The sequence below is a fragment of the Artibeus jamaicensis genome, unplaced genomic scaffold (genome assembly GCF_021234435.1).
Source record: "Artibeus jamaicensis isolate MK-2021 breed Jamaican fruit bat unplaced genomic scaffold, CSHL_Jam_final scaffold_474, whole genome shotgun sequence".
NCBI lineage: Eukaryota > Metazoa > Chordata > Mammalia > Chiroptera > Phyllostomidae > Artibeus > Artibeus jamaicensis.
Window position 1 is genome coordinate 7,032,471 of NW_026522046.1, and position 25,380 is coordinate 7,057,850.

Below are 25,380 nucleotides of genomic sequence, written 5' to 3' on the forward strand. Positions count from 1 at the left end.
TATCGCTGGACTAATACATATGTTAATAGAAGCCTATATTCTCATATTCTCTGAACAAAAATCAATTTTTAAAATTACCAACAAGAAGGGAAGGACTATAAGTTCATTAGATAAAAGCTTCCGGGGCTGCACCTCAGAGGTAGGAATGAGCAGGGGGTGTGCTATAGTGAGGGGCAGAGCGCCAGGACCCTGCCCGGGGGCCCTCTGGAATGTGTCATCTTGCTGTAGACGTGTGGGCGTTCACTCACCAGCATGGGGGCGTTCAGCAGCAGGCTCGTTCATTTACGAAAACCCACTCTGTTACCTTCCCGTCTCCTCCACAAAGATCAGATGGCGGCATATCAATGTTCCTCATGGGGGTGCATGGACATAGTGAATCTTTATTAAAACTTTTTAAAATTTACAAATTTTGGGGGGAGAGGGGGAGAGACAAAGAAAAATATTAATTTGTTGTTCCACTTATTATGCACTCATTTGTTAATTCTTGTACATACCCCGACTGGGAATTGAACCTGCATCCTGGGCGTATTGGGAAGATGCTCTAGCCAACTGAGCTACCCAGCCAGGGCATGAGTTTTTCTAATACTTACTCCTTAGTAGGTCCTTATATTCCAATTTTATTATGTTATTCATCAGCCCACCCTTTTTAAGAGGGTTTTCATTGCAGATTTTTAGATGTCAGTACAGCACTTGATTTTGGTGGCTGAAGAATATACCTCAAGCTGGGAATTTTTGACAAAAAATCACCTCAGGCAAGACCTGACTTCTAGGCAGCTTAGAGCTGAGCTCCCTGATCCAAGCTGTTGTTTTGCTACAGACCATTCAACATATTGGCATTCTTCTCTCAGGAGGGGAGCGTGGAAGGGGACTTTCTCTGTTGGATATAACAACTGTTTTGGATAGGAGTCCAAGAAGGCAAAGTCGTACTATTTCCATGACAGTAGACTCTAGATGAGCTATTCTTTAATGATCTGTGAGGAATGTATTATTTTTTTCCTTCTCTAGATTGTCCTATTAAGTTCCATCTCTGACCTCCAAGGCTACATTGACAAAAGCCAACTGACAGAGGACTTAGGGGGGACTTTGGACTATCGCCACAGTCAATGGATAAACCATCGAACTGTGAGTACTGGCCTGTGTGCCCTTTTCAGTGTCTCCCCTTGTTTTCCAGGGGGCAGGGGAGTTTGAGGTCAACCATTGGGAGGTCATCACCTATGACTACCTAACCCTGGGAAGGTTGGATTTTCCAAGCCACGAGGGAAGCAGGGAACTAGGGTGAAGGGAAAAGGCTGGGGTTTCTCCCACTGACTACCTTCAGCTTGGCTCCTTTTCTGACACGGGAGTCTCGGGGGCTTGACTTGGAGTGCACCTGGGGAATTTTCAAAACACCGATACCCTGCTCTACCCCAGATAAACTGATTTACATGGGTTGGGATCCATCTCAGGCACGAGTGTTTCACAAAATGCTCCAGATGGTTCTAATGTATAGACAGATTGAAAGCTGTGAAAGCACCTGAGATATATATATATAGATATATAGATATATATAGTGTTTCACTTTTCCCCACATAGTCAAATTGGTGGTTATTCTGCTAAACTGGAAGGGTCAGTAATACTGAGGAGAAAGTGAAGCTGAAACTCACCAAATAATGTGTTTCTGCATAAAGTTGTCATTCCCCTTTCCCTGCTCTTTTAGCCCCCAGAGCCCTGAAAAAATTAGGTTTTCTAAGCAAAATGAAAAGCTCCGTTCACCACCCTTACGACAACTTGTGGTATCAGCACAGGTCTCTGTATCTGGTCACTTTGGACACATGTTACCCAGCACCTGAATGACATTTAATTAGGTGTGAGAATTCACTGCGCTGTAGAGTGTAATGTTTTATGATTTTTTAAAAAAGGAAGTCTAAGAATTGAAACAGATTTCTCACAATTTCAAAGTGACAGATTTAATTCCTCCCTCACTTCTTCATATGCCATGTAATTTAAAAAAAGGCACGTCCCTTCCCCAAACCTGGAGGAAAGCCCATGAACTGGGCAAGCTTCCCTTTAAGCTTCCCGTCAGTTTTGCCATGACAATGGTGACTCCAAGAGACTACATACAAAAAACAAGGCAAACAAACCAACAAATAAGGAGTGTAAATTACATGAATGTGTAATTTCTAAATAAGCGTAAGTATGGAGGGATTATGGGATACGGGATATGAGGGAAGCCGGAGTGGAACATCGCACGGGTGTGACGAGGGTGGTCCCAGGAAGTGATTTCTTTAAATGGCATAAAACACGGCACCCGGAGGCATCTACGCTTGCTTTCTTCACTTGCTAGGTTTTTCATACATTACTTTAACAAGTAAAAGAATTTTACTATCCCACCAGCCTTTTTGAGCTAGCCAGCTCCCCCTTTTGCTCTGATTTCTCTACCTGTCCTTTTTTTTATGATGCTGTTCATGTTTTTCAAGTTGCCTTAGATTTTTTTGACATAACACAAACTTGCAACAAATGAAGTAAAAGAGATGAGTGCACCTTGATGTCATAGACAACAAAGAATTGAGAGAGGTAAAGAAAACTGTGGTCTCGAACACTGATTATTTAAAGACATGACCTGAGCAGACATGCGCATGCACAACCCCTCCCCCCAGGCCTAGTTTTTGCCCTTGGTTTGTGTTTGTGCTTGTGTTAAACATAGTATAGTGAACTTTAAATAATGCAACTAGTGTTGAAACATCGAGATGTTCTTTACATCCTTTTGCATGTTTCATGTATTTATTATATATATATGCATATATATTGTAATTAGAAATACATATTCACAATATCTATTGCCATATCTTATGAATATGTAGATCCTTCTTTAGTAACAGTGTGCTTTCTGGGTGTCACATCACTTAGACTCATAAAAAGTTGGGACTGAAAAGGTCCTAACCTTAAAGGTCATTGATGTCAATCACCTTATTTTACAGGTAAGGAACCTGACTTTCAGAGTACAGAGGTGACTCACCCAAGGTCCTATAGTCAAGTAGTGCAGAGCCAAGACTAAGGCCAGGCTCTTTTTAATTCCTGCCCCCCCCCCCCCCCCCCCCCACTCAGCATGAGCTCCTCTGTACCACTTCCAACGTGATTACTCACTAACCAGACCCTTGGAATGGAGTTCCTGTGCCATTAGGGCCTGTGCAGGAAACCTCTGGCTCTCCTCTCACTCCAGCGTGGCATTTGTAGGCCTCACACCTGGGCCCCTGGGTCGTTTCTGTTATTATTATTACATTCATAAGGTGCCCTACTGTGTCCAAAGTCCTTTTGCATTTGCTGTTCCTTTTGGTCCTCAAAGCCCTGCAAAAAACCTTACCCCCATTTTTCAGACGAGGACGCTGAGACTCAAAGGTGTCACACCGCTCACCCAGGAGGACCGCCCAGTTAGAGATGATTGGCCTCTGCAGGCTAATTCAGGCTTTCAGCTCTCAAAGCCACATCTTTTGTTGATCTAGTTTTATTAAATCTGGTTTTGACTGCCAAGAGGAAACTGTGTTTAAGAGTGCCAGCCCCGAGCCAGATTACCCAGGTTCAATTCCAGTTCTGCCATTTATTTTTTGTATGACTTTGGGAAAATTACTTAGCTCCCATATGCTTCAGTTTCCTCATTTATAGAGCAGTGATATAGGGCAGTGATAACAATAATACCTAATTGAGATGTGTTATAAAAGATAGGGCATGTAAAGCAAAATACTGAACAATCTCATATTTTCTTATAACTCCCTGATAAGTTGAAATTTTTATTATTCATCATAAGCTATTAGTGAATGCAGTTCAAAGAATATCTTATATAGATATGAGATTATGTGAAAATAATGACACTGATGTACTGAAAAGACTTTTTTAGAAGTTAGTGCTTGACTGACTTTTCAGGTCTACAGTACTGTGAGGTTCAAGATCGTGGCTGATTCAAAACAAACTCGTAGATACAAGAACAAATTGAGGGTTGCCAGGTTGGGGGTGGTGAAAAAGGTGAAAGGGATTTACAAGTACAAATCGGCAGTTACAAAAATAGCCACCGGGAAGTAAAGTACAGCATAAGAAATATAGTCAATAATGTTGAAATAGCTATGTGCCAGCTAGGGGCCAGCTGGGTAGTGGACTTATCAAGGGGATTAGTTGGTAAATTATATAAATGTTTAATCACTGCATGGTACACCTGAAACTAATATAGTATTGTGTCAACTGTAATTGAAGAAAAAAAACATGTCAAAGATTGTTCTTCATCAGTGCTTGTGCCAGTGGGGGAGCTTCTGCCCACAGCAGGGCTCAAAAATGAAAGCTCTTGCTGCAGAGAAGACTCAGGTCCTGACGGTGGGGGCGGTGGGTGCTGGGCTCTGTAAGCTGATCACGTCGGCCCCGGCCCTGGCCTCTGGTGTAAGGAAGGGACCCCTCAGATCTGGCACATTCTTTATGATGTGTGTTTGGGTTTTCAGAAATGGTAATATTTCTCTGATAATGTAGGAACAGAAATGACTTTTTCCCAAATGAAAATCAGGATGGCCTCTTTGCTCCGACCATTCACCAGCTGCTGGGTAGGCCACCAGTGAGACAGGCCCAGTGCCACACCCCGGGGGTGGGGGGGAGAGATGAAGGAGACATCGTGCTGCCCTTCGGGGGCAAAATTTTCTCAGGAGCAGAGGGAAATGGCGAGGCAGTGCCGGTCTGGCTGGTGAGATGATTTGTAGGATTTTGAAAAGCCACTCACATTCCACTAACTCTTCTGATGATCAGAGCTACTTTTTCTAGGTTAGGCTACGTGTTTCCGAAAGCACCCTGCCAGAATGCTGATATCTCACTGTGGATGTTAGCTGTGAAGTCACTAACTCATTAGCTGGTATTTGTTTAATGGCAGAGTAGGGTCTGTCTATAAGTGAAAGGGACACAGAACAAGGTAAATTTTTGTAAAGGAGAAGAGAGAGGAAGAGGCCCCCCCAGTCTCTTCCCACATTTGCCATAAATGACTCTGTTAAACGTCACTAGTGACCTAATCACTGCACTCATCTTTTCCCTCAATGTCATATCCTCTCAGCAGCATTTGAGAGGTTTCTCGGTGGCAGCCTGGCTGTGTGGGTGCAGGTGTTGGGAAGATGGAGGGCAGGTACGGGCTAGAAGGGAAGGAAAGTGTTAGTGGAGGCAGTAGTGAGAGGTTCTGCACTTTTCAGCATTTTATCTGGTGTAAATCCTGAGTCGGATTTAGTGTTACATGTTCTTAAGGTAACAAACAGCCTTCTGAAATTGAAAGAGCTGACCTTGTTTGAATCCCACCTGCCTTCTTTTCTTATTGCCCAAGTAATAGGGTCTTGGGCAATTCGCTCGACTTGTTGAAGCTTCCTTTTCTATAACATGGAGATAAGATACCCCCACTCTGGATCACTGAGATGACAGATAAACGTGCAGCAGTTATCAATGGGCCAAGTAGAATACATGGCCCATTGTAGGTACTCGGGAAATAGTAGTGGATTCTACTGTCTTTCCATTGATAACAGATATTGGAGAATGTTAATCCCTCCACATCGTTATGATTTTCTGACTTTCCAGGCCATAGAAAACTTTGCCTTGACATTGAAAACCACTGCCCAGATGCTTCAGACGTTTGGGGCCCACCTGGCTGCAGTGGAGCTTCCTAGAGACGTGCCCTCCACTCAGGAGCTTCTTCAGTCCCACACAAGGCGGCGTGACGGGCTGCAGGTGAGTGGTCGGTGGCCTCTCACAGCCCAGCCTCTGTGTCAGCAGAGGGCCAGCCTCTTCCAGAAAGCTGGGAGCAGAATTAAGACCTCTTCTTCCTTTTCCTAGAGTGACTTGGAGGGTGATGAAATTGTTTTGGAAAAACCATGAAATTATACACTTTAAAGGGTGGATTTTGAGGTATATGAATCATACCTCAATTTTAAAAAAGAAAAGATTCTTGGACCCATAGGCAGTAATAAGATAACTACAAACCCAAAGCAAATATGTACTTTTCTTAACCTGTTTGTAACCCTACAGACTTTCTCTCTTAGCAAAACAGCTCTTCCTATTGTCTTATTCCAAGCTGGTTTTTTAAGCATTGCATAGAGACAGGCAGTCTCCACCCTAAGCCTCAAAGGTGGCTGTCACCTCTGCTTGCTGGCTCACTTAGGCCAGAAACACAGGGCACTGGGCTTACACTCTTAGGTGCTTTATTCAACTAAGACACTGTACTGTGGGTTCATTTAAAGAGGGTAAGAGTCTCATTTTTGTTGTTGTTGTTGAAATAAGAAGTTGAACAGAGGACTTCCGCCAAGATGGAGGTATAGGTGGATGTGCCGTGCCTTCTCACACAACCAAGTTTAGGGACAACTAAATATTAGCATCAGAAAACACAACCAGAACACGGAAAATTGAACTTTTCGGAAGTCCATTAACAACAAATTCTTCAGCCTGACCGGTAAGGGGCGAAACCGGCGTCTCGTGAGGGGTTGCACAGGAGGACTCCGGTCGACGGACCCAGGCGCGAATCCAGACGCACGAATCCAGACGCTCGAATCCAGACGCAGGAATCCAGACGCACGAGTTCCAAACCCAGGATTGGACCTAGTGAGCGACCGAGCAACCCACCAGCGTCACAACCCAGCAACCTGGGAGTCCAAGGCGCCGCTTCTCACATTTAAAGGGCCAGAACAGACCAAAAATGTCGCAGGAAGACCTCAAAGCCCCAGAGATAAATCTAAACGACGAAGAAATAGCAAAACTCTCAGACGCACAGTTTAAAACACTGGTCATCAGGATCCTCACAGATCTGGTTGATTATAGCCACAAATTAGAGAAACATATGAAGGCTAAACTAATGGAAATGAATGGAATTCCACAGGAAACCCATAGCGACAAAAAGGAAACTGGGACTCAAATCAATGGAGTGGACCAGAAGAAAGCAAATAATGGCCAAACAGAAAAGAGTCAAGGAGCAAGAATTCAAAGAAATGAGGAGAGTCTTAGGAACCTCCAGGACATCTTTAAACGCTCCAATATCCGAATTATAGGGGAACCAGAAGGGGGAAAGACACAACCACCAGTGGAAAACTTATTTGAACAAATAATAAAAGAAAATTTCCCCAATCTGGCAAAGGAAACAGACTTCCAAGAAATCCAAGAAGCCCAGAGAGTACCAAAAAAGTTGGACTCAAGAAGAAACACACCAAGGCATATCATAATTACATTAGCCAAAATTAAAACGAAGGAGAGAATCCTGGAAGCAGCAAGAGCTAAGGGGACAATCACCTACAAAGGAGTCCCCATCAGGCTGTCAGCAGATTTCTCAAAAGAGACCTTACAGGCAAGAAGGGGCTGGAAAGAAATATTCCAAGTCATGAAATCTAAAGACCTACAACCAAGATTGCTCTACCCAGCAAAACTTTCATTTAGAACGGAAGGACAGATAAGGTGCTTCTCAGATAAGACCAAATTCAAGGAGTTCATCATCACCAAGCCCTTATTATATGAAATGTTAAAGGGACTTATCTAAGAAAAAGAAGTTAAAGAAACATGAACAGTGAAAGGACAACAAACTCACAGTTATTAACAACCACACCTAAAACGAAAGCAAACTAAAAGGACAGCTAGATCAGGAGTGGAAACATAGAAATGAAGATCTCAAGGAGGGTTAGCAACAGGGGAGTGGGAGGAGGAGACGGGGAGAGAAGGTACAGAAAACAAGTAGCATAGACAGTAGATAGAAAATAGATGGGGGGGGCAAGAATAGGATGGGAAATATAGAACCTAAAGGACTTGAGACACATGGTCATAAGCTAAAGGGGGGTAATGGTGGGGTTGGGGGGGCAGGGTGGAGGGGAATGAAGGGGGGAATAGAACAACTGTAACAGCATAAACAATTCAAAAAAAATAAATAAATTTATTTTTAAAAAAATAGCAAAAAAAAATAAAAACACATATTAAAAGAAAAAAAAAAAAGTTGAACAGAGCTGTAGCCTAATCTCATCATGCACGGGGGGAAGAGTGGTCCTGAATTCAGTCATGTGATAGAGCAATGTTTACAAATATGAATACTGCTTAGTATTCAGCGTTTGTTCCATTCAGTATTCATTCAATTCTGTATTCACGATAACAGTTCCATTCATGTTACCAAGGTAACAAATAATCAAGAAGATAATCAGAATGACATAGGCCCTAGCAATAACTATGTAGTCTTAAAAGTTGGTAAGTCCCCTCCATTCAGGAGCCCTTGCAAATGTGGTGCTCAGAGAGTGGCGGAGCCTGTGGCCAGGCCTGCACCCAGGGCACCACCTGGCCACCCACACGCCCTGCCTGCTGCAACCCTGGGGCCCGTCCACTGGCCCCAACCTGCTCTCGGTGCATAAATTCACAGAGAAACATGAGTGGATAACAACAGAAAATAGCATTGGAATAATGGGGATCAGCAATTTTGCGCAGGGAGATTTGGGAGATGTTTACGATAGTCTGCCTGAAATTGGGACAAAATTGTACAAACGAGGTGAGTTTGGTGCTCAGAAAGTGGGAAAGCTACGAGTGAACTCTGTTCTCCTCTATCAGGAGAAGAAACCGGCATTAATACTCTTGCAGAAAATCCAGGCCTTGTCAACCAGTCTTTTTATGAGGATGGCTGGCTGAGCAAGACAACAATAAGTAACCCTTGAGGGGAAAAGCACATGACATTCAATCTATTGGGGAGTAAAAATGGAAACTTCTAAATAAATTAGAATGAAACAACTTCAAAAAAAAAAAAAAGACCTCTGTGTTCAAACTCTACTTACAGAGAACCTACATTAGAAGTGAACGGGCACAAAGGTCTCCGTTTTGCACAGGAAATTGGTATTCTTATGAGTATTTTCAGTGTTGATACCTTTACAGTGTTTTGTACTAGTTCTGTGCCATAGGAAGATGTCTCCTGGTAGCTACTGAAGACCTCTCATGTCTTCCAGGGACTTTGTTTTTCGTCAGTTATAAAGAACTGCGTTTTAAGGGCCAGTTCTGAAATTCACTAGGTGACAGTACAAACAAAACGTAACAGTAGAGCTAACATGTCGTGGCAGAATTGGGGTAAGTAATAAAAATGAAACAAGGGCTGTAATGCATTCATCTCCCATATGTTCTCCTGGGTCTGACTCATCCCTTTACTTCCCAACCCACCTCTGCTCCCAGCCCCTGGCACTGCTGAGCACAGGGCCTGGCAGGCAGTAATAGATTTTATAAATATATTTTAAATAAGTGCCACAATTCATGCTCACCCTTGCCATAGGAAAGAATTCCCCCAGGAAATCTGCATTCTTTTGAGCCTGGAGAAGTCCCCTTACTCTGTGAAGTGGGTCTGCTTCTGGACCAAGGGTGTGTTCTTAGCGATGGAATCATACTGATGAGTACACACTGGGTCAGCCGTATCCATTATTAAAAGAGTGAAATGCTTATATCCCTTGAGGGCCCCACTCCACCTCCCTGACCCACTTCCTAGGACCCGCAAGACCTTCTCATGATTCTGGCAACTGAGTGTTGACCCCTGGACCGCAGTTGGTCTCAGGACTGCTTCAGCATTGTATCTGACTTCTGTGCTGATGCGTCAGCGCCTGCTCTATGCAGGTACGAAATATTTTGAATTGTCACTACTGTGGACAAGGGCACATTCCACTTTGGGGCTGAGCAACTTGTCTTTTTGCTTTTCAAGTACCACAGTTCCTCAAACTTGCCCTCTGTTCATGGCAGATTTTGGTAACCCTACTGAAGCTGGGGCCTGTTCCCAAAGCTGTACCTGGGACATGAGTTTACCTTGTTTTTTAACCATGTGAAGGGTGCCCATAGCATCGGACACCACTTACTATGATTTCCACCTCTCTCTCTGTCACACGCTGCCTCACATTCTGCAGCCCTTTGGGTGTGTCACTCTTCCAAGCTTCCCTAGCAATGTGCCTCTTCTTCTTTGGCCCTTCCACCTTTCCTTCCAACTCTGTATCATGCACACACACATTACATATGTATTTTTTTTTCTAATAATAGCCAATGTCAGAATACTGCTGGAATGCTGGAAGCTCACCAGCAGTTAAGAAACTGAGTGAGGAAAACCAGGACCCTTCGTAGTGGGTAAGCAGAGGAGGAAAAGCTGAGGATTTACTGATGTGTCTGCCCCTCCCTAGGCATATCTTATTTGTTGATCCGGCTATCACCTGGTTTCTTTAAGACTATTACTAATTCATCTGACCTACAAATATTTAATGAACATTGATAAGAAGAAATGAGGGCCCATGCCTGGAGTGGAAAAGAAGGGATATGTCTAGTTCTCGGGCTGGGACACCAGCCAAGTGGCCCACTTGGGGTGTTACTTGAAGTGGACAGAGCCAAAGGGGGTATCCAAAAGTCTTGAGGGGCTAGATTAGTCAAATCAGTCATGAGGCTGAGTATGGACAATGGAAGTGTTCAAGTGGGTGGATACTGGAGGGGGTGGGAGACAGGAGCAAAGCCCGAGGCTGGGAGCGCTGGACTTCTTTGTGACCAGAGTGGAGGGCGTAAGACTCCTCTCATGGGGAACTAGCTAGACGCTCTGTGAAGGCTGGAGGTGGCCCGGCCTGGAGGAAGAGCTTCAGCATTCATGTGCCTATGTGATTCTTTTGTGACTTTGGGACTTTTCTCACTCTCGGGCGGACCAAACCAGCCCCCTGTGTAACCCAGCAACCAAACCCAGCACTCTTGGGAGCAAAATTCCAGCCCAGGCCTCAGCCCTTTTGCCTTGCTCCGGGCATTGAGAAACACCTGCACTGTGTGGGTGGAGGACAGAGCTGCTGGATTTGGAGGGAGATCATGCCCAGTTGCATGAGCCCTAAGTCTCTGTAAAAATAGCAGAATACAGTTGCCTTGGAAGTGTGAATCTTTCCATGTCAAACTGAAATTGCTGCCCATCTCTGCCAAACGATGTGGAAGCAAGTGGGAGGAGGCTAATGAGACCAGATGAAGTTTTATTTTTCATGTCAACTAGCAGCTATTGCATTATTGTCGCATGGCAGTTCCCAGCATTGAACATTCACTATCTGTCATTTTCTTGTTTCCGGCCACTCTCTTGGATCAGAACCAGTTTTTATTAACTAATTTTGCTTTTAATTTACAACAGCTTGAGATAGTACACAAAATTCAACAGTTGCTTTTGGAGAAAGAAAGTGGATGGGCTGTGGACAAAAGACTTACTTTTTCAATATATATCATTTTGTATATTTTAAATTTTGTAGCATGGGTAATAGTAACCTCTTATGACCCATTAAGAATAAGTTAATTCATTTTATAAATCTGTAGCTTAAGTTTTTTAGCATTTAATCTCCTAAGTGAAAGATATACTGATCTACCATTCTCCTTACCCCAAATCTACCAAGAATTTCTTCCATTAATTTCTCATAAAAGAGACTGTATTTTTCTTTTTCTAGAATGAGCTGAAGTTACTTGGAGAGCAAGGGACCACATTGCTGTCATGTATTCAAGAACCAGCGACCAAAAGTCCCAGCGGCAAACTCAGTCCCAATGAACTTGAGAATGTAGCTACCATGGAAAGGTGAGTGAAGGTGGAAGATACTTTTTTAGGAGAGATTAGAACTAGGTGGTCCAAAGCAACCAAGGACAGATTAGAACAGCTGGTACTGGGCCTTGGTAGAATCTATAAAGAATAATATTTGAGACAACAAAGGAAAAAAGAAAGTACCCATCTGGCATCCAGCTACAGAGATGTTTTTATGAGAATGCTGTTCTCTCCACTTATGAAAAGCTGTCATCCCAGGGATCTCAAGGGAGATGGTAGTAGCAGTTGAGTTTCATTTCCAAATAACAGTTGTCTGGGTGCTGTGCTTTGTCAAAGAAAAGGCACAAAGGCAAGTTTACCAGGGGAATGTTTTAAAGCACAGGGCCACAGGTGCAGGGACGTGTCTGCCTAGCACTGAAGGTGTCCTGATTAAGCCCTGACTGGTGTTGCTCATCCTGCAAAGCAAAAGGCTGCTGGTTGATTCTAGGTCAGGACACCTGCCTGGGTTGTGGGTTCTTCCATGGTACAGGCATGTACAACCTATATTCTCTCTCACATCAATGTTTCTCGCCTTCTCTCCCTCCCTTCTCCTCTCTAAAAATAAATAAGTCAAATCTTTTTAAATTGCCTGATTGAAAAATGGGAAATGGGAACCAGCAGAACTATGAGAAAGTCATAATGATACAGACTTTCATAACAAGCACATCACTACAATTAAAACAATGACTGACAACATGGGTGTTACCTACAGGAGTCTGTGCAGACTGCTGTGGAAATGAATGTTAACCACAATGTTGCTGTCTCGTTCTTTCTCGACAGGTTACTAGTTCAATTGGATGAAACAGAAAAAGCCTTTACACAGTTTTGGTCTGAGCATCACCTGAAGCTTAATCAATGCCTACAGCTCCAGCACTTTGAGCACAGTTTTTGTGAGGTGCTATTTTCTTATTTAATAGTACTCCCTTTTAGGGTTCAGTGACCTTCCGTTCTCTCTCCTGCCTTGAACTCTGAGTATTGGGGTTTCTCTCCTTCCTCTAGCCCAGCTCCCTCCTCAAATCTTTGTTTCCTCTCAGACAGCCTCTTCTCACTTTTCCAATGGGCTAGTAATGTTCCACAGTCCAATTTTCTTGTTGGGGTACATGGTATTTCACTGATGGTTTGTCTTCCTTTTTGACTGATAATCTGTTGACTGTAGCTTTAATAGTCCATCTACAGGTGTCTAAGCAACCCCACTATCCCCACTTAATCTGCAAGTTCATGAGCTGCAATGCATATACACTATACACACTGGTCCCAAATCCTTTTTGGGTTGTTGAGTTTTCTTAGATAATAGCCAACCTCTACCTCCAGATGGGTGCTCATGGGCTTATTTCTGGACTATTCTATGTGTCTTGTAGGTTAAGCTTGCCCTGGACAACTTACTGGCAGAGCAAGCAGAATTTACAGACATCGGAGACAGCGTGATGCGTGTGGATCAACTTCTTAAGGAGCACAAAAAACTGAGCGAAAAAGCCCAGGTTTGGTTTTGCCTTTTTTTGTGGAATTCAAAGGTAGTCACTGTGGACAGTAGCAGGTCATGCCCACACATTGTTGGGAGGCTGCTAAGGACAGAGGAACCCTAGATCCTGCCCTCTGAGTCACCTCGCCCTCACCCCAGGTCCTGCAGGAGATGTGCCCATGAGCAGCTAATGCTGCAGTGCAGGGTTCTGTCCAGGCTGCCGGAGCGTCCCATTGAGGCTGGAGGCTGTGTGGGGCTGGGTGAGGGCTCTGGGCTGCCCTGCCCCTTCTAGCAGAGGAGCGGCAGGAAGGCAGGTGACAATGAATGACATTACCCACAGGGCCCCGGATGTGGAGGCATGGGCTGGGGTTTGGTGGTAAGGAGGGGAAACTTTAGAAGGGGAAACCAGGGAAAAAAAAAAAAAAGAAACTAGTTTTATAACAAGCAAGACCGTGAAAAGGGGGAAATGGGCCCCCATTAGTTCTGTTCCTACCAGATTTGGCAACGCTTTCTCCTTTCTCATTCCCCAAGAGTTGTAAATATCAGGCGTGTAAAGGAAGAGATATTTCACAATTCTCTTAACAAAATTAAACAGTCTTCCAGATCTGCACACAGGTCAGGTCTCACTTAGGAGTGAGTCTGTTTTAAGTCCGCATAAACTCGTCTCATTATGACTCAGGAAATCCAGTCATCTCTTTCCAGAGCAGTTCCTTTCTGCTTTTCTTTCATTAGCCTCTCTGTCTTTGTCTGTTGGGGAGATCACGTTTTACATGGTTAACACTTTCTGAGCTGATCCTGAGGCATGTTTCCCAGGCGGTAATTTTGAAGTACTAGGTATTTGCTTTTCAAAGTGTGATCCTCTGGCCAGCAGCACAGAGGTCACATGAGTGAGAACTTGTTATAATGAGGAATTTCTGCTCCCTCTCAGAATCAGAATCTACATTTTAATGAGATCCCCAGGTGACTGACATACGCATAATAGAGACCATTGAGGCTGGAGGCTGTGTGGGGGTGACACACAGCCTCCAGAATAGTAGCAAATGTAAACTAAGGTCCTGCTGGTCCTCAGAGCTCCGGGTTGTGGATTCTGAGCAGCAGGTCTTCTGCACGTGTGTGACCTGGCCCACCTGTGCCCCGACTTTCACTCGGGAATCCCATCCTTCCCTAGTGAGCAGTCTCTCTGTGATCAGTGACCACCAACAGCGAAACACTTCAGTGCTGAAGGCACGAGACGTGAGAAACATTTACCAAATGTGAAAAAATACAATTTCACGTGTCACATACATCTTAGATCCTCCAAGATAGTCCCAATTTTATGTAATTTTAGTTTTTTCAAAAGAACTCCTTATTAAATGTAGATACTATGTGCTTTCACTTCTATACATTTATATATGAGAAAAATGTCTCACCGAGCCCAGCGCTTCTACTTTTGGTTTAAAAAGCGTGCTCAGGGCTCCCATGAGGGCGGCAGCCGGCCCAGCGGGAAGGCCTTCACGCGTTACCAGGTCTTCCGTGCCTGTGGTTCTGTGATCACGACGGCCAGCCAGACAGTCAAGACCCTGCTTTCCTGGAGCTTGCATTCTACTGGACGGAGATAAATACGTAAAAGTAACCAAACAAATAACAATATCAGATAATGACAAGTGGCATGAAGAAGATAATAGAATATAATGGAAAGTGAATGGGGCTGCTCCTTCAGTGAGGGTCGTCAGGAAAGGCCTCCTGAGGAAGGTGACCGTCGACCGGAGATCTGGACAGCTGTGCAGAGATGTGGGGAACAGTATTTAAGACGGAGAAGCATAAGTTCCAGGTCTTGAGGTGGGAATGGGGTTGGTGGGTTCAAGGCGGGCGTCTGCAACATAGTGAGTTAGGTAGGAACAAACAAGTGGGAGCAGTGGCGTGAGGATTGGATTTTACTCTCAGTGGAGCGGGAATAAAATCCAGTTGGAGGGTGCTCTGGATTGGGTTTTAAATAGCAGGGTTAGATCTGCGTGACTGCATCCACATTCCCTCTTCTGCCCACCTCCTATGGACTTACATACTTTGGACTTGGTACATACTTGGGACTTGGCACATACTTTAAAGATCACTGACTGGAGCTGGGGGCACAGCCTGCAGTCACGGGACGTAGGAGAACTCTGTGAACCCAATGATGAGGCCTTTGTGGACAAAGTTCCTGAAGCAGCTGGACTAACCCGCTGCAGATGCATCCAGGCGGGTCGGTTTACCCATCTTGTGCCTTGCTTACCTGTTTTTCACTTGTTTTCTGAAGGATGCAGCCGACCTATTCCTCTGCCTTTGGGTGAACTGAACAAAGATACCTTATCATGACCGGAACCCTTTGTAACCTACCTTCACTCAGAGGCATCGTTTCTTCAGATGATAAGGACTTGGCTAATCTTCTCATTTGTCTGTAAAGTGTTAAAGAAACAAGGTGATACCTGGCTAGAATCTGCCACAACTTGCTTGGGTTTGTCCTTCATTCTGTACTCAGGAGTCAGCTTCCCTTTTGGCATGGCCACACACTCATTTCTGTTTTGTTGCCAAGGTGCTCTGTGCCGTGACATCATTGCCCGGGCAACCTCCAGCCGACTCACTGCCGCATTCCTGGTGTGTGCTACTTAAGCCCGTTTTTTTTTTTTTTGTTTTTTTTAACCTTATTTTAGTTTGAGGGTTTAGCAGTTCTTTGAGTGCTCATGTTTTTTTATTGTGAGAAAAAACAGTTTGGGCCACTCTCTGACTTATAAAAGCAGAATTTGCTATAGAGTTTTTGGCCGGGAAGTATCCTGGGACCTTCAGTGATGAACGAGCAAGGAACAGGCTGGCACGGGGCAGGGCCAGCCAGCCTGATTGCAGCCTCGGCCTCTCCCCCCAAGGCCAAGGGCCAGCAGTTACATTACTGTGTCCAGGAAGGCAGGGAACCCAGAGTATTACCCTTTCAGGGACATAATCTGTCTAGAGGGAACATGGCTTTTTTGGTGTGTGTATGTACATTTTCAAACACACACAAAAGTACATGGATGAAAACAATAAACTCCCGTGTATCTATTGCTTGGGTTCAGTAGCCAGTCCCTTGCTGCCCTCCTCATTTTGCCTGGCCCCCTTCCCCGTGCACACGTTCCGTCCGACACCATCCTCCGTGGGTGCGTTCTGGACTCCCCAGTGCAGCAGCATCACTGTCTCTCATGGTTTTTTTCCGTGATAAATACTCTCATCTTTCATTCACCATAGCAGAGGGTCTTTGGGAGAAAAATAGCGGTTATTATAATAAATACTTTTGAATTACACATTGTAATCTGACTATCCAGCCTCCTGGAGTTTTCAGCAGCTGAAAGGCTTGTGATCAGAGCAGCAGCTTTCAGCATTTCTGTCTCACGATTCCTTTTTTACTTAGGTTTTATTGCCTATTTATCATGAGCAGGAGCTGCGTAGACTTAAAAATAAGCTGTGATGTGGGGGTTTCATAGTGAAGTTCTGTGAAAGACTTGAGGGTTGTGGTTGTACCTCAATGATCACAGCTCGTGTAGGGGGCAGGTGGGCTGGAAGGTGAGAACACAGGCTTCGGAGTTTGACGGAACCAGATTCAAACAACTCAGCTCTAACGACTACCACTATGTGGCCCTAGGGCCTCGGTCAAGTTTCCTAGCTTTTCAGAACGTATTTCCTCAGCCAAATGGTGAATAATAATAATTCCTACCTCACAGAGTCCTTGTGAAGACAAAACGACTTGAGTGCTCTTCCAGCCATCCAGTGAAGGCTTCTAACTTATATGTATGATCTTTCCCCAAGACCCATTTGGACCTATTACTCCCATCTTTCCTCCAAAAATCTCAAATGTTTTAAGAACAGTTGTGAGGGGTGAGACACCACATGCCAAGCCAAGTGCAAGCCATGGCCAGCACCGGGCTCTTGTGAAACAGCCTGTGCTGAAGTTCCCTATTCCCAGAAAACTGGTGTGCTGTTCTTAATAAATTAGACATCTGGACTTAATGAAAGGAAGTCAATAGATGGCCACATTTTCACACTCCTCCATGACTAAAGTCAGACAGGTTTTCTCAACCTCAGTGGTCTCTCAGCTTAGGCAGAAGAAGTGCGGCCATTTTTCAGTGTGTGGTGACCAGAACCAGGTGTGAAGCCCAGCTCTCCTCTTCCCTACCTGGGCCACCTTGGGCCGTGACCCCCACTCCTCCGTAAAACAGCACCTAAAGGGCTTGCTGTGAAGAGCAGAAGAGACAAGCGACATAAGTGTTCAGAACAGTGCCCAGCAGGCAGTAAGCTCTGACTGAATGTTAGCTGTTGTCGCTAACGTCACAGGGGCAGAGGGTCAGTTCTCTGTGCCACAGCATGTCTCCTAGGTCCAACGTGCAGTGGCTGAGCAGTTCTAGTAGCAGTGTCTCATTCATTCTTCATTCATTCTGCAAATATTTATTGATATCCTACCATGCCAAGCACTGTTCTAAGTTCTGAGGACACAGCAGTGAGCAACACAATCCAAAATCATGGCCTGAGGACTTAACATTCTAACCTCCTTTCAGGAATGGTGAACAGTGCATCAGGCCTTTGCTGTTCGCAGTAAGTGCACTGGGTATCGAGCCGAGTTATTTTTAAATAGCCACTCCTTGATTTGTAGATCATTTCTCCCTTTTGTTTTACACAACAATCACTTGGTCTGAAGTACCTAATGTGTGCTGTGTACTGTTTTAATAACAGCTGTGTATGCCTGCAAGGGTCCGGGGCGTACTGAGGGCAATAGATAAGAGATCACAGCAGCGAAGTGTCTGCTCTCATCCAGAAAGGCACAGAGTGTTATGGGAGCACAGGGGAGGGGCACTGGAATAAAAAGAGAGCATTGGGAAAAGTTTCCTGGAGAAGACGACTCCTGAAGAGTGATTTGGATTTAGCTCCAGGGCAGTGTGGGTGCAGCAGGAGGTGGGAGGTGGGGTGGTCGGGAGTAGGGCTGATGAGTGAAAGATGGGGCTTTCTAGGCAGAGAGAGCAGGTAGAGAAGTCATGGAGGTCTGAAGCTGCCGGAATAGCTGGGGAACTTCAAAAGGATCATTAGTCTGGTTCCAGCAGAGTATGGGGGTGAGGGGATTGGAGGAAGAGGAGGCACAGGTGATGGCGAAAGGCTTTCTATGCATTGCTCAGGAGTATGAACTTTCTCCAGAAGAGTATAAGAAGCAAGAAAACACTTGAAGTTGGGAGTGATGTAGACACGATAAATGTTGCACTGGAATTACTAGCAGTGTGGAGCATGATTTGAAGAACAGCCTGAGGGAAAGCAAAAAGACCAGCCATCCCAGTCAGAAAGCAGGAAGGCCTGTGACAGGAGGTGGTGAAGAAGTGCTCAGAATTCAAAAGGGGTTAAGAAGGATGTGGGCTTTTGCAGGGCTTGGCGAGTGTTGGGTGGGGAGAGTGGTTTGGAGATTGTTGAAAGCACGAATGACTTTAAGTCAAGAGGGGGCTGGCCAGCTGTCATGGCCTGGAGTCATCGCATGTTCCTGTAAGCCTTGTGCTACTGTAACAAAACTACTGGGTTCCATTGCCCACCGCCAAAAAAGTGACTCCCAATGCCACAGTCTTGTGAAAAGGAAAGGAACTATTCAAGAGTTATACAGGTTCAGAATAATGGCGGAATTCTGTTTTTAAGTCCCAAAGTCCCTTAAAACTAAACACACACAGTCCTGACTCCACTTACCAAACCAGGGCAGTCAGAAGTGCCGTCTTTCGGGAAAAGATAGAAGTCTGTAGCTTAGCTAGGCAGATCCTCATTTTAATATCCAGCTTCTCCCAGTCATCTATACTGAGCTAGGCTCCTGCTCTTAATTCCAAACTGCATGCCTGCTACATCTTGCTTTTCTGCTCCTTTCTAAGCTGTGTGGCAGAGGCTCCCCGTACAGCTAAGAGAGCATGGCTGCCCTTTGCTTGAGTTTAAATCCTCACTCTGCTGCTTCTCCGTAACCCCACTTTCGACTCCTTCCACAATTGGCTACCTCTGCCAGCCCTCATGTATCTTCTGCCTTTCTTGGCCACCACTGTTAGTATGGGCAGGCATGGCCCTGTGACATGGAGTGGACCATTGTGAAAACTCTGTAGCCTGGGACGATTCTGAGCTGCAACATGGGTTAGAGTCAGGCCCATCTCCCTGACTCTGAGCCAGCAGGCACAGCTATTAGCATTACTAAAACACTGGCCAAGCTCTTTAGATATGCAAAGTAACTCTCAATGAGCCTGTTCCACTTCCCCTCCCCCCAACTATGTTAGTAGGGGTCTTGGGGTCCTCAGTATAGTCCCTGTTACCTCACTGTAAAAAGTTAAACTAGGACAGTGTGGTGTACTAGACGCTCATCATGGTCAGCAAGGAGGCATAAGATCTCTGTGCTCCTGGAGACCGTGGCAGTCACCTGTGTTGACTCACAGGTCAATATTGTTTCACACGGTTCCAGCCAAGCAGGTGGCTGCATCATCTAGTGCATTCATTCATTCACTAGTGTTCCTTCCTTCCTTCATTCATTATATTGATTGAATATTTATGGGATGCCTACTAAGCACTCCCATGGAGCTAACGTACCAGTGGAAGTGGGTAAAGGAAGGAGAAATTGTACACTGAAGTAAGCAAAGATTTTCAGATAGAGGTAGTGTTAGAAAATGAAAACAAAGTGGGGGAGAGGTCCTGGGCAGGTTTCGGGGAGTAGATAGAGCAGTCAGAGAAGGGCCTGCCTGGAGGTGAGCTGGGAGCTCAGGGCTGGCTGACCTGGGAGGAGCACCCCGGGGAAGGCACTGAGGCGGGAGCTGGTTTGGTTGCCGGCCTTGTTTAAGCCACATCTTCTACCTGGACGACTGCAGTAGCCGCCTACCTGGCCTCCCGGCTTTGCCTCTTCTCCGTCATTCTCAAGAGCACAGCGGCAGCCGGCCTTTCATGAATGAATGAGACCCTCCCCTCTAAACCTCCGGCGCTTCCTGCGTCACAGTGATCTTCTGCCCTTCTGCTAGTAAAAGCCGAGGTGCTCCCACAGTGACAGCAGGGCTCTCCAGTCCCATCCCTCTCTCTCTTCTCTGATCCCGTCTCCTACTCCTTTCCTGTTTCCTCCTTTGTCCCAGCCCTAGTGGCCTCCTCCCTTGACCTGAACCTCAAAGCCAAGTACTGACTGCCCGGCTCGTCCCTGACTTCAGGTCTGTGCTCCCTGTCGGGTTTCCCAGGACCACACCTGGATTTGAAGATCTGCTAGGAGGGCTATGTTAAGAGACATATTTCTAAAGTCTCATGACTCCCCTATAGTCCAAACCAGGTCTTGACCTTTTCTTAACTTCAGCTCACTCCCCACTTCCCTCAGGGCCACACGAATTTCCTTTTTGCTTTTCCATTTAGTTGACAGTGGAATTCAGTTTCCTGTTTTGTGCAGTATAACACTTCTACCCTACAACTTATCACATTGTAATCATTTAATTATTTGTATAATTTATTTAATATGTGAGTTCTCCATTAGGTTGAAAATTTCTGGCTTGTTGACACTGTGTCCTCAGTGCCTACCCCAGAACTCAACAAATACCTGAATGAACGACTTGCTCTTCTGCAGGGAGATGACCCTGGACGAGGACAGACTCCTTGGGAAAGGAAGAGCTTGCCCAGGTTCCCCAGCCCCAGACTCTCAGCCTAAAACCTGACTCAGCATCACTCTAGCCTCCCTCCAGGGTTGGAGCACACAGTGTCAGGAAAATAACAGCTTTGCTGAGACCTGGCTCGTGATGCTTGGCTGTGTGTGTTCACTTTGCAGGAGCCCTTGGAAAAAGCCCAGCTGCTCGCTGTCATTGGGGACCAGCACATCCAAAGCGACCACTACGCAGCAGACTCCATCAGGCCCAAGTGTGCGGAGCTCAGGCACCTCTGCGCTGACTGCATCAATGAGAGCAAGAGAAAATACGACCTTTTAGGAAAGTCCTTGGAGTTACACAGACAGCTGGACAAGGTGAGTGAAACAAAGCTGAGACCATGATGCTGGCGACGTTTTCTGTAAAGTATCCTTGATCACACTCGACCTCCCTGTCCCATGAGATTGCCAAGGGGATAAAGGACTTCACGTGAAACAGTGCTCTAAAGGCATTAAAGGCTGCAGATTCCAGGTCATAGAGGCGTTGAAGGTCTAGAGTGCCTCCGCCACCCACCACGTCCTATTAGAACGAATTAAGTCCTTCGCCCTTGGTGTGGACCCATTCTCAAAGAGTGTGGTTTGGCCCCACCCTGTGGGACATTTATTGATTCCCCTGCAGGCATATAGTGGCCAAGCACTATATTTACAAAGTGCTCCTCCTCATCTAAAGCCATCAGAATGTAGATTCTTTTGGAGAAGCTCAAGTTATAATGAGCATCATATAATCCTGCCATTTATTGTGCACCAACTATACCTACTGGGAGTATAATTATGTCACCTATTTAATCCTCAAGACAAGTTATGAGGAAGGTATCAACGGCCTCATTTAAGAGGCAGAGACTGATACTCTACAGGCGTAAGTCCCTGGGTCGTAGCATTTAGCGAACGAGGATCGCCTGGTGAGCTTGCTGTGTTGCAGGTTCCCCAGTGTACCACTCTGGAGACTGGGATTCAGTAAGTCTAGGAGGATGCTGAGGAATCAGTGTTTTCAGCAAGCGCTTGGGTGATTCTGGTGCAGGTAGTACAGGGATGCACTGAGAAATGCTGGAATAAGTGATTGCCCAAGACCGCACATGGGGCAAGTAGGGGATTGTGGATTTGAAGTCGGGGCTGCCAAGTTCCAAACCCCAGGCTCCTTAGGCCAGACAGCAGTGGTGTGTGTGCCAAAGGCTCACAGGGAGGGACTGTAGCTTCTGGTGCTTTTGGCAGTGATCTCTTGGACAAGTGCCCAGTCAGCAGGGGTGGTTACTTCTGTAGCCTTCCCTGTCAGCTGCTCCCAGGCAGCATGTAGCTCAGGGCCGTGAGTCAGCGTGGTCCATTCCCACATCTCTTTCTCTCTGATGGAAATGGGATGATGTACAGTCTGGGTGGGTGCCCAGAATGTACATCATCCCACTGCCAAAGGGATGTTAGTGTCAACTAAATACAGCGATTCCAGAAGCAAGTGGCTCAAAAGAACCTGGTGTGCAGTCTGCTCTGTGTGCTAAGCTCTCCGCAGGATCAGCTACTGCTCCACAGATAAGGGCCTAATGCTGAGGGTCATGAGGTGTGAGAGAGACTGTGTATAGGAGAGCAAGTAGCCACTGTGACTCTGTAGAAGACCCCAATGTAATGTTTTCTGCAGTTCTGGGCATGAGGTTTCGAGACAAAGTTTTCACGGTATGTATTGAAGCATGATTTCATGTTATTTTGAAAATCCAAAAGTGTAGAAAAGAGGAGGAAGGAAGTTACTCATGCATATCTACTCATTCCACTCCCGTCTCATTCCCATGGAGTGGTAACCACTCATTTTTAGATATTTTATTGTTTTTTGTTATTCTGAGAGTAGTACACCTTCAATGCAGATAATTTAGGAAAAAATAAAAGATTTAAGTTGCCTGTAATCTCCCACTTAGCAATGACCACTTTGCAGTGTTCCCCCCTGCACAGCTATTTCACACAGCTCTTTGGGTCGCGTGGAATGGAAATACAGGTGCACTTGCTATAGAAGCTTTTTTTCATATCAATATTCAGGCATCAGAAGGGCCCTTGTCTTTCTGTTTTCATCTTTTAAACATTGAATTATGAGAATTCATCACCTCTCTGATTCCATTCATGCCTTCTGGAAAGTTTGAGCGTTGCTATTCTGAGTTACAGAAATTTTCGTTCTCAGATGCTTCCCTTGGAAAGACACATGACAGTAAGAACAAGCATGGACAGAGGAAAATAGTGTGTTTGCTGAAAGAAGCGTCTCTCCCTGAGTAAAGTGTGTAGAGGCCAGGTCCACCGCCTCGCTAGTCACCCTGTGCTCTTGTAACCAACGAGGAAGCAAGACAAGGGGTCTAGAGGGTCAACCCAAAAAGTCATTGGTTACATTTCTCTATAGTTAGACCAAGCTTAGAAATACTTAACTTTCTCCTCCTGGAGGAGTAGGGATTACTGTTGGCAGAGAAAGAGAAGAATGTTTATGCAGTTATTTTACTGATCGAGTGACTTCCCTGAAAAGTGAACAGATGTAAAATTGGTTTGGGTTTGTCCACCTCACAGCTGTATTTACAGTGGCTGGACCTCTCGACTGGATGCTGGCCCACGGCAATTTCCCATTGTCCCAGAATCCTGGCAGAGCCTGCAAAGGAGCTGGGCCTCCCGAGGGTTGTGGTGGCTGAGCTGTGGTCAGGCTAACTGCACAGGACACTCTGTTTCTTTTCAAAAGGTCAGCCAGTGGTGTGAAGCGGGAATCTACCTCTTGGCTTCCCAAGCTGTAGACAAGTGCCAGTCTCGAGAAGGTGTTGACGTTTCCTTGAACGACATTCAGGCATTCCTGGGCACGGCGAAGGAGTACCAGTTGCCCAGCCCCAAGGAGTTTTACCACCAGTTTGAGTTGATACTCACCCCTGACGTAGAGGTAATGTTGATGGGTTATTTTCATCCTGTGGTTGGGAAAGTGGCATTGGGGGCCTTTGCCTATTGCCTAAGAAAGTCCATGTAGGACACATGGAGCAAGTTAACCAGCTCTTGAGCCCTCAGGTGGCCTCTTAGACTCCTGGCAAAGTGCTTCCTGGCAAACCAACTCTTCACAGTCTGACTCAAATATCATCTTCACTCATCTGTTTCTCTACAAATCCTTATGAGCATCTCTGACATATCATGAACTGTGCTGAGGACTCATTGGTAAACAAATAAACATGGTTGCATCCTTCATGGAAGTTACAGTTTAGAGGGAGAGGATGACATTAATAAATGTCAAACACAAATCACGAAAGTGTGTTCCAAGCAAAGGGCTCTGGAGTTGGGATTCAGGGTCCTATCAAGTATGGCTGAGGAACGTGACCTGGACTGGGAGGTCATCTGAACCAAGCCCTGGAGAATGAGTAGAGAAGATGGGGGTCCTTTCCAGTCAGAGGAACAGCATGTGCAGGGGCCTCAAGGCTGGAGGGAGCCTGGCACATGTGCAGCACCCAAGGGCCAGGGTGCCTGGAGTGCAGAGAGCCAACCAAGATTGGAGAGGGACAGACGAGGAGGGGCTTGGTGGGCCACATGAAGGAGTTTGGCCTCCATTCTAAGAGCAGTGGGAAGCCACTACAGAATTCAAGCAGGGGAGCAACTTGGTTGGATTTGCACTTTGAAAGGAGCATTCTTCTGTGAGGCCAGTGGAGTTGTGGGTAGCACACCATCCTCTGATATCCATACCACTTTGTATGAGCCTCTGCTCCAATGCCTCTTCACCTCCTTTGAGTCACGGACCCTTTTGAGGACCTGACTCACCTACTTTTAGGGAGTTCGATGCAGGCACTTTTACAAAGACATGGGCGGGGATTTAGGGAACCCAACAGGGATAGTGAAGCACCCTGGGGCTAGCAGGAAACGGAGCAGTTACCACCCCTAATTTTAAAGGAAGACAGAGGGGGCTCAGGATGTGACACAGCTGTGACTGTAAGAGAGGCAGCTAGTGAAAGCTGTGGCCATGGGCAGAGGAATGAGCCAGTGGTGGAGAAACACATACCCCTACTTTTCTCTCTTCTTCTCTCAGATTTCCTGGTGGGGCTTCCCATTGGCCAAAGCCAACTAAAAGCCCACAGGCAAATGAACCCATCTGACAGTCTGTACAGGTTAGTTTCCTGGGACGCAGAGCAGAGGAGAGAAGATGTAGCGGGACACAAACAGGGAATATTCGGAGTGTGTAGCTTCCTGTGATTAATTTAGGAGACCACCTGAAGTCCATGCGTTGATTCAGGCTAAAGGCCCTTTTCTAATAGAACACCATACTGTATTCCAATTATTTATTTTTAATATCTATTTTGCTTTATTACACTGGGAGCTTCTGAAGGGCAGGAGCCCTTCCATCTCTGTGTCCCTGTGCCCAGCCTGTGCCTTGTATCTAATCCATGTTTGCTGAACAAGCAGGCGGGCAGGCGTGAACGTGGAATGGGTGAAGTGTGGGCAGCTCGGTGTGGAGTTGCACCTTAGCGATCTTTCCCTGACTCCTTCCAGTGAGTTTTGGTGCAAAGATGTGACCTTGAGATGGGGTGGGGGTGGGGTGGGCAGACCACCTTCCCTCAACATAAGATCCCTTCAACTTCCCTGCAGAAGGGACAAAAAGAAGGTCCATCTGCTGTAGGTGCTACACCTGAACACCCAGCTTCAATAGACTCGGGTCAGACTCCTGTGCAGAACAGTCTCACCATGCTTCAGCCCCATTATCTGCTCCAAATACGTGTGTCAGGTTAAGCAGGGAGACCTGTGGCT

General features: G+C 45.9%; 1 protein-coding gene across 8 annotated transcripts in view; it reads left to right on the forward strand.

Moving 5' to 3' along the window:
- Nucleotides 1–25,380, forward strand: part of MCF2L2 (MCF.2 cell line derived transforming sequence-like 2) — a 211,617-nt gene that overhangs the window by 63,692 nt on the left and 122,545 nt on the right. For all 8 annotated transcript variants that reach the window (XR_008390153.1, XM_053657607.1, XM_053657610.1 and 5 more), the window contains 7 exons: nucleotides 1,006–1,122; nucleotides 5,566–5,715; nucleotides 11,421–11,545; nucleotides 12,329–12,443; nucleotides 12,907–13,026; nucleotides 20,782–20,973; nucleotides 23,348–23,539. Coding sequence is in view for 7 of the 8 variants with exons in the window: in XM_053657607.1 (XP_053513582.1) it covers nucleotides 1,006–1,122; nucleotides 5,566–5,715; nucleotides 11,421–11,545; nucleotides 12,329–12,443; nucleotides 12,907–13,026; nucleotides 20,782–20,973; nucleotides 23,348–23,539 (1,011 nt within the window). In the remaining variant the exon portion in view is untranslated. The remainder of the gene's footprint in view (nucleotides 1–1,005; nucleotides 1,123–5,565; nucleotides 5,716–11,420; nucleotides 11,546–12,328; nucleotides 12,444–12,906; nucleotides 13,027–20,781; nucleotides 20,974–23,347; nucleotides 23,540–25,380) is intronic.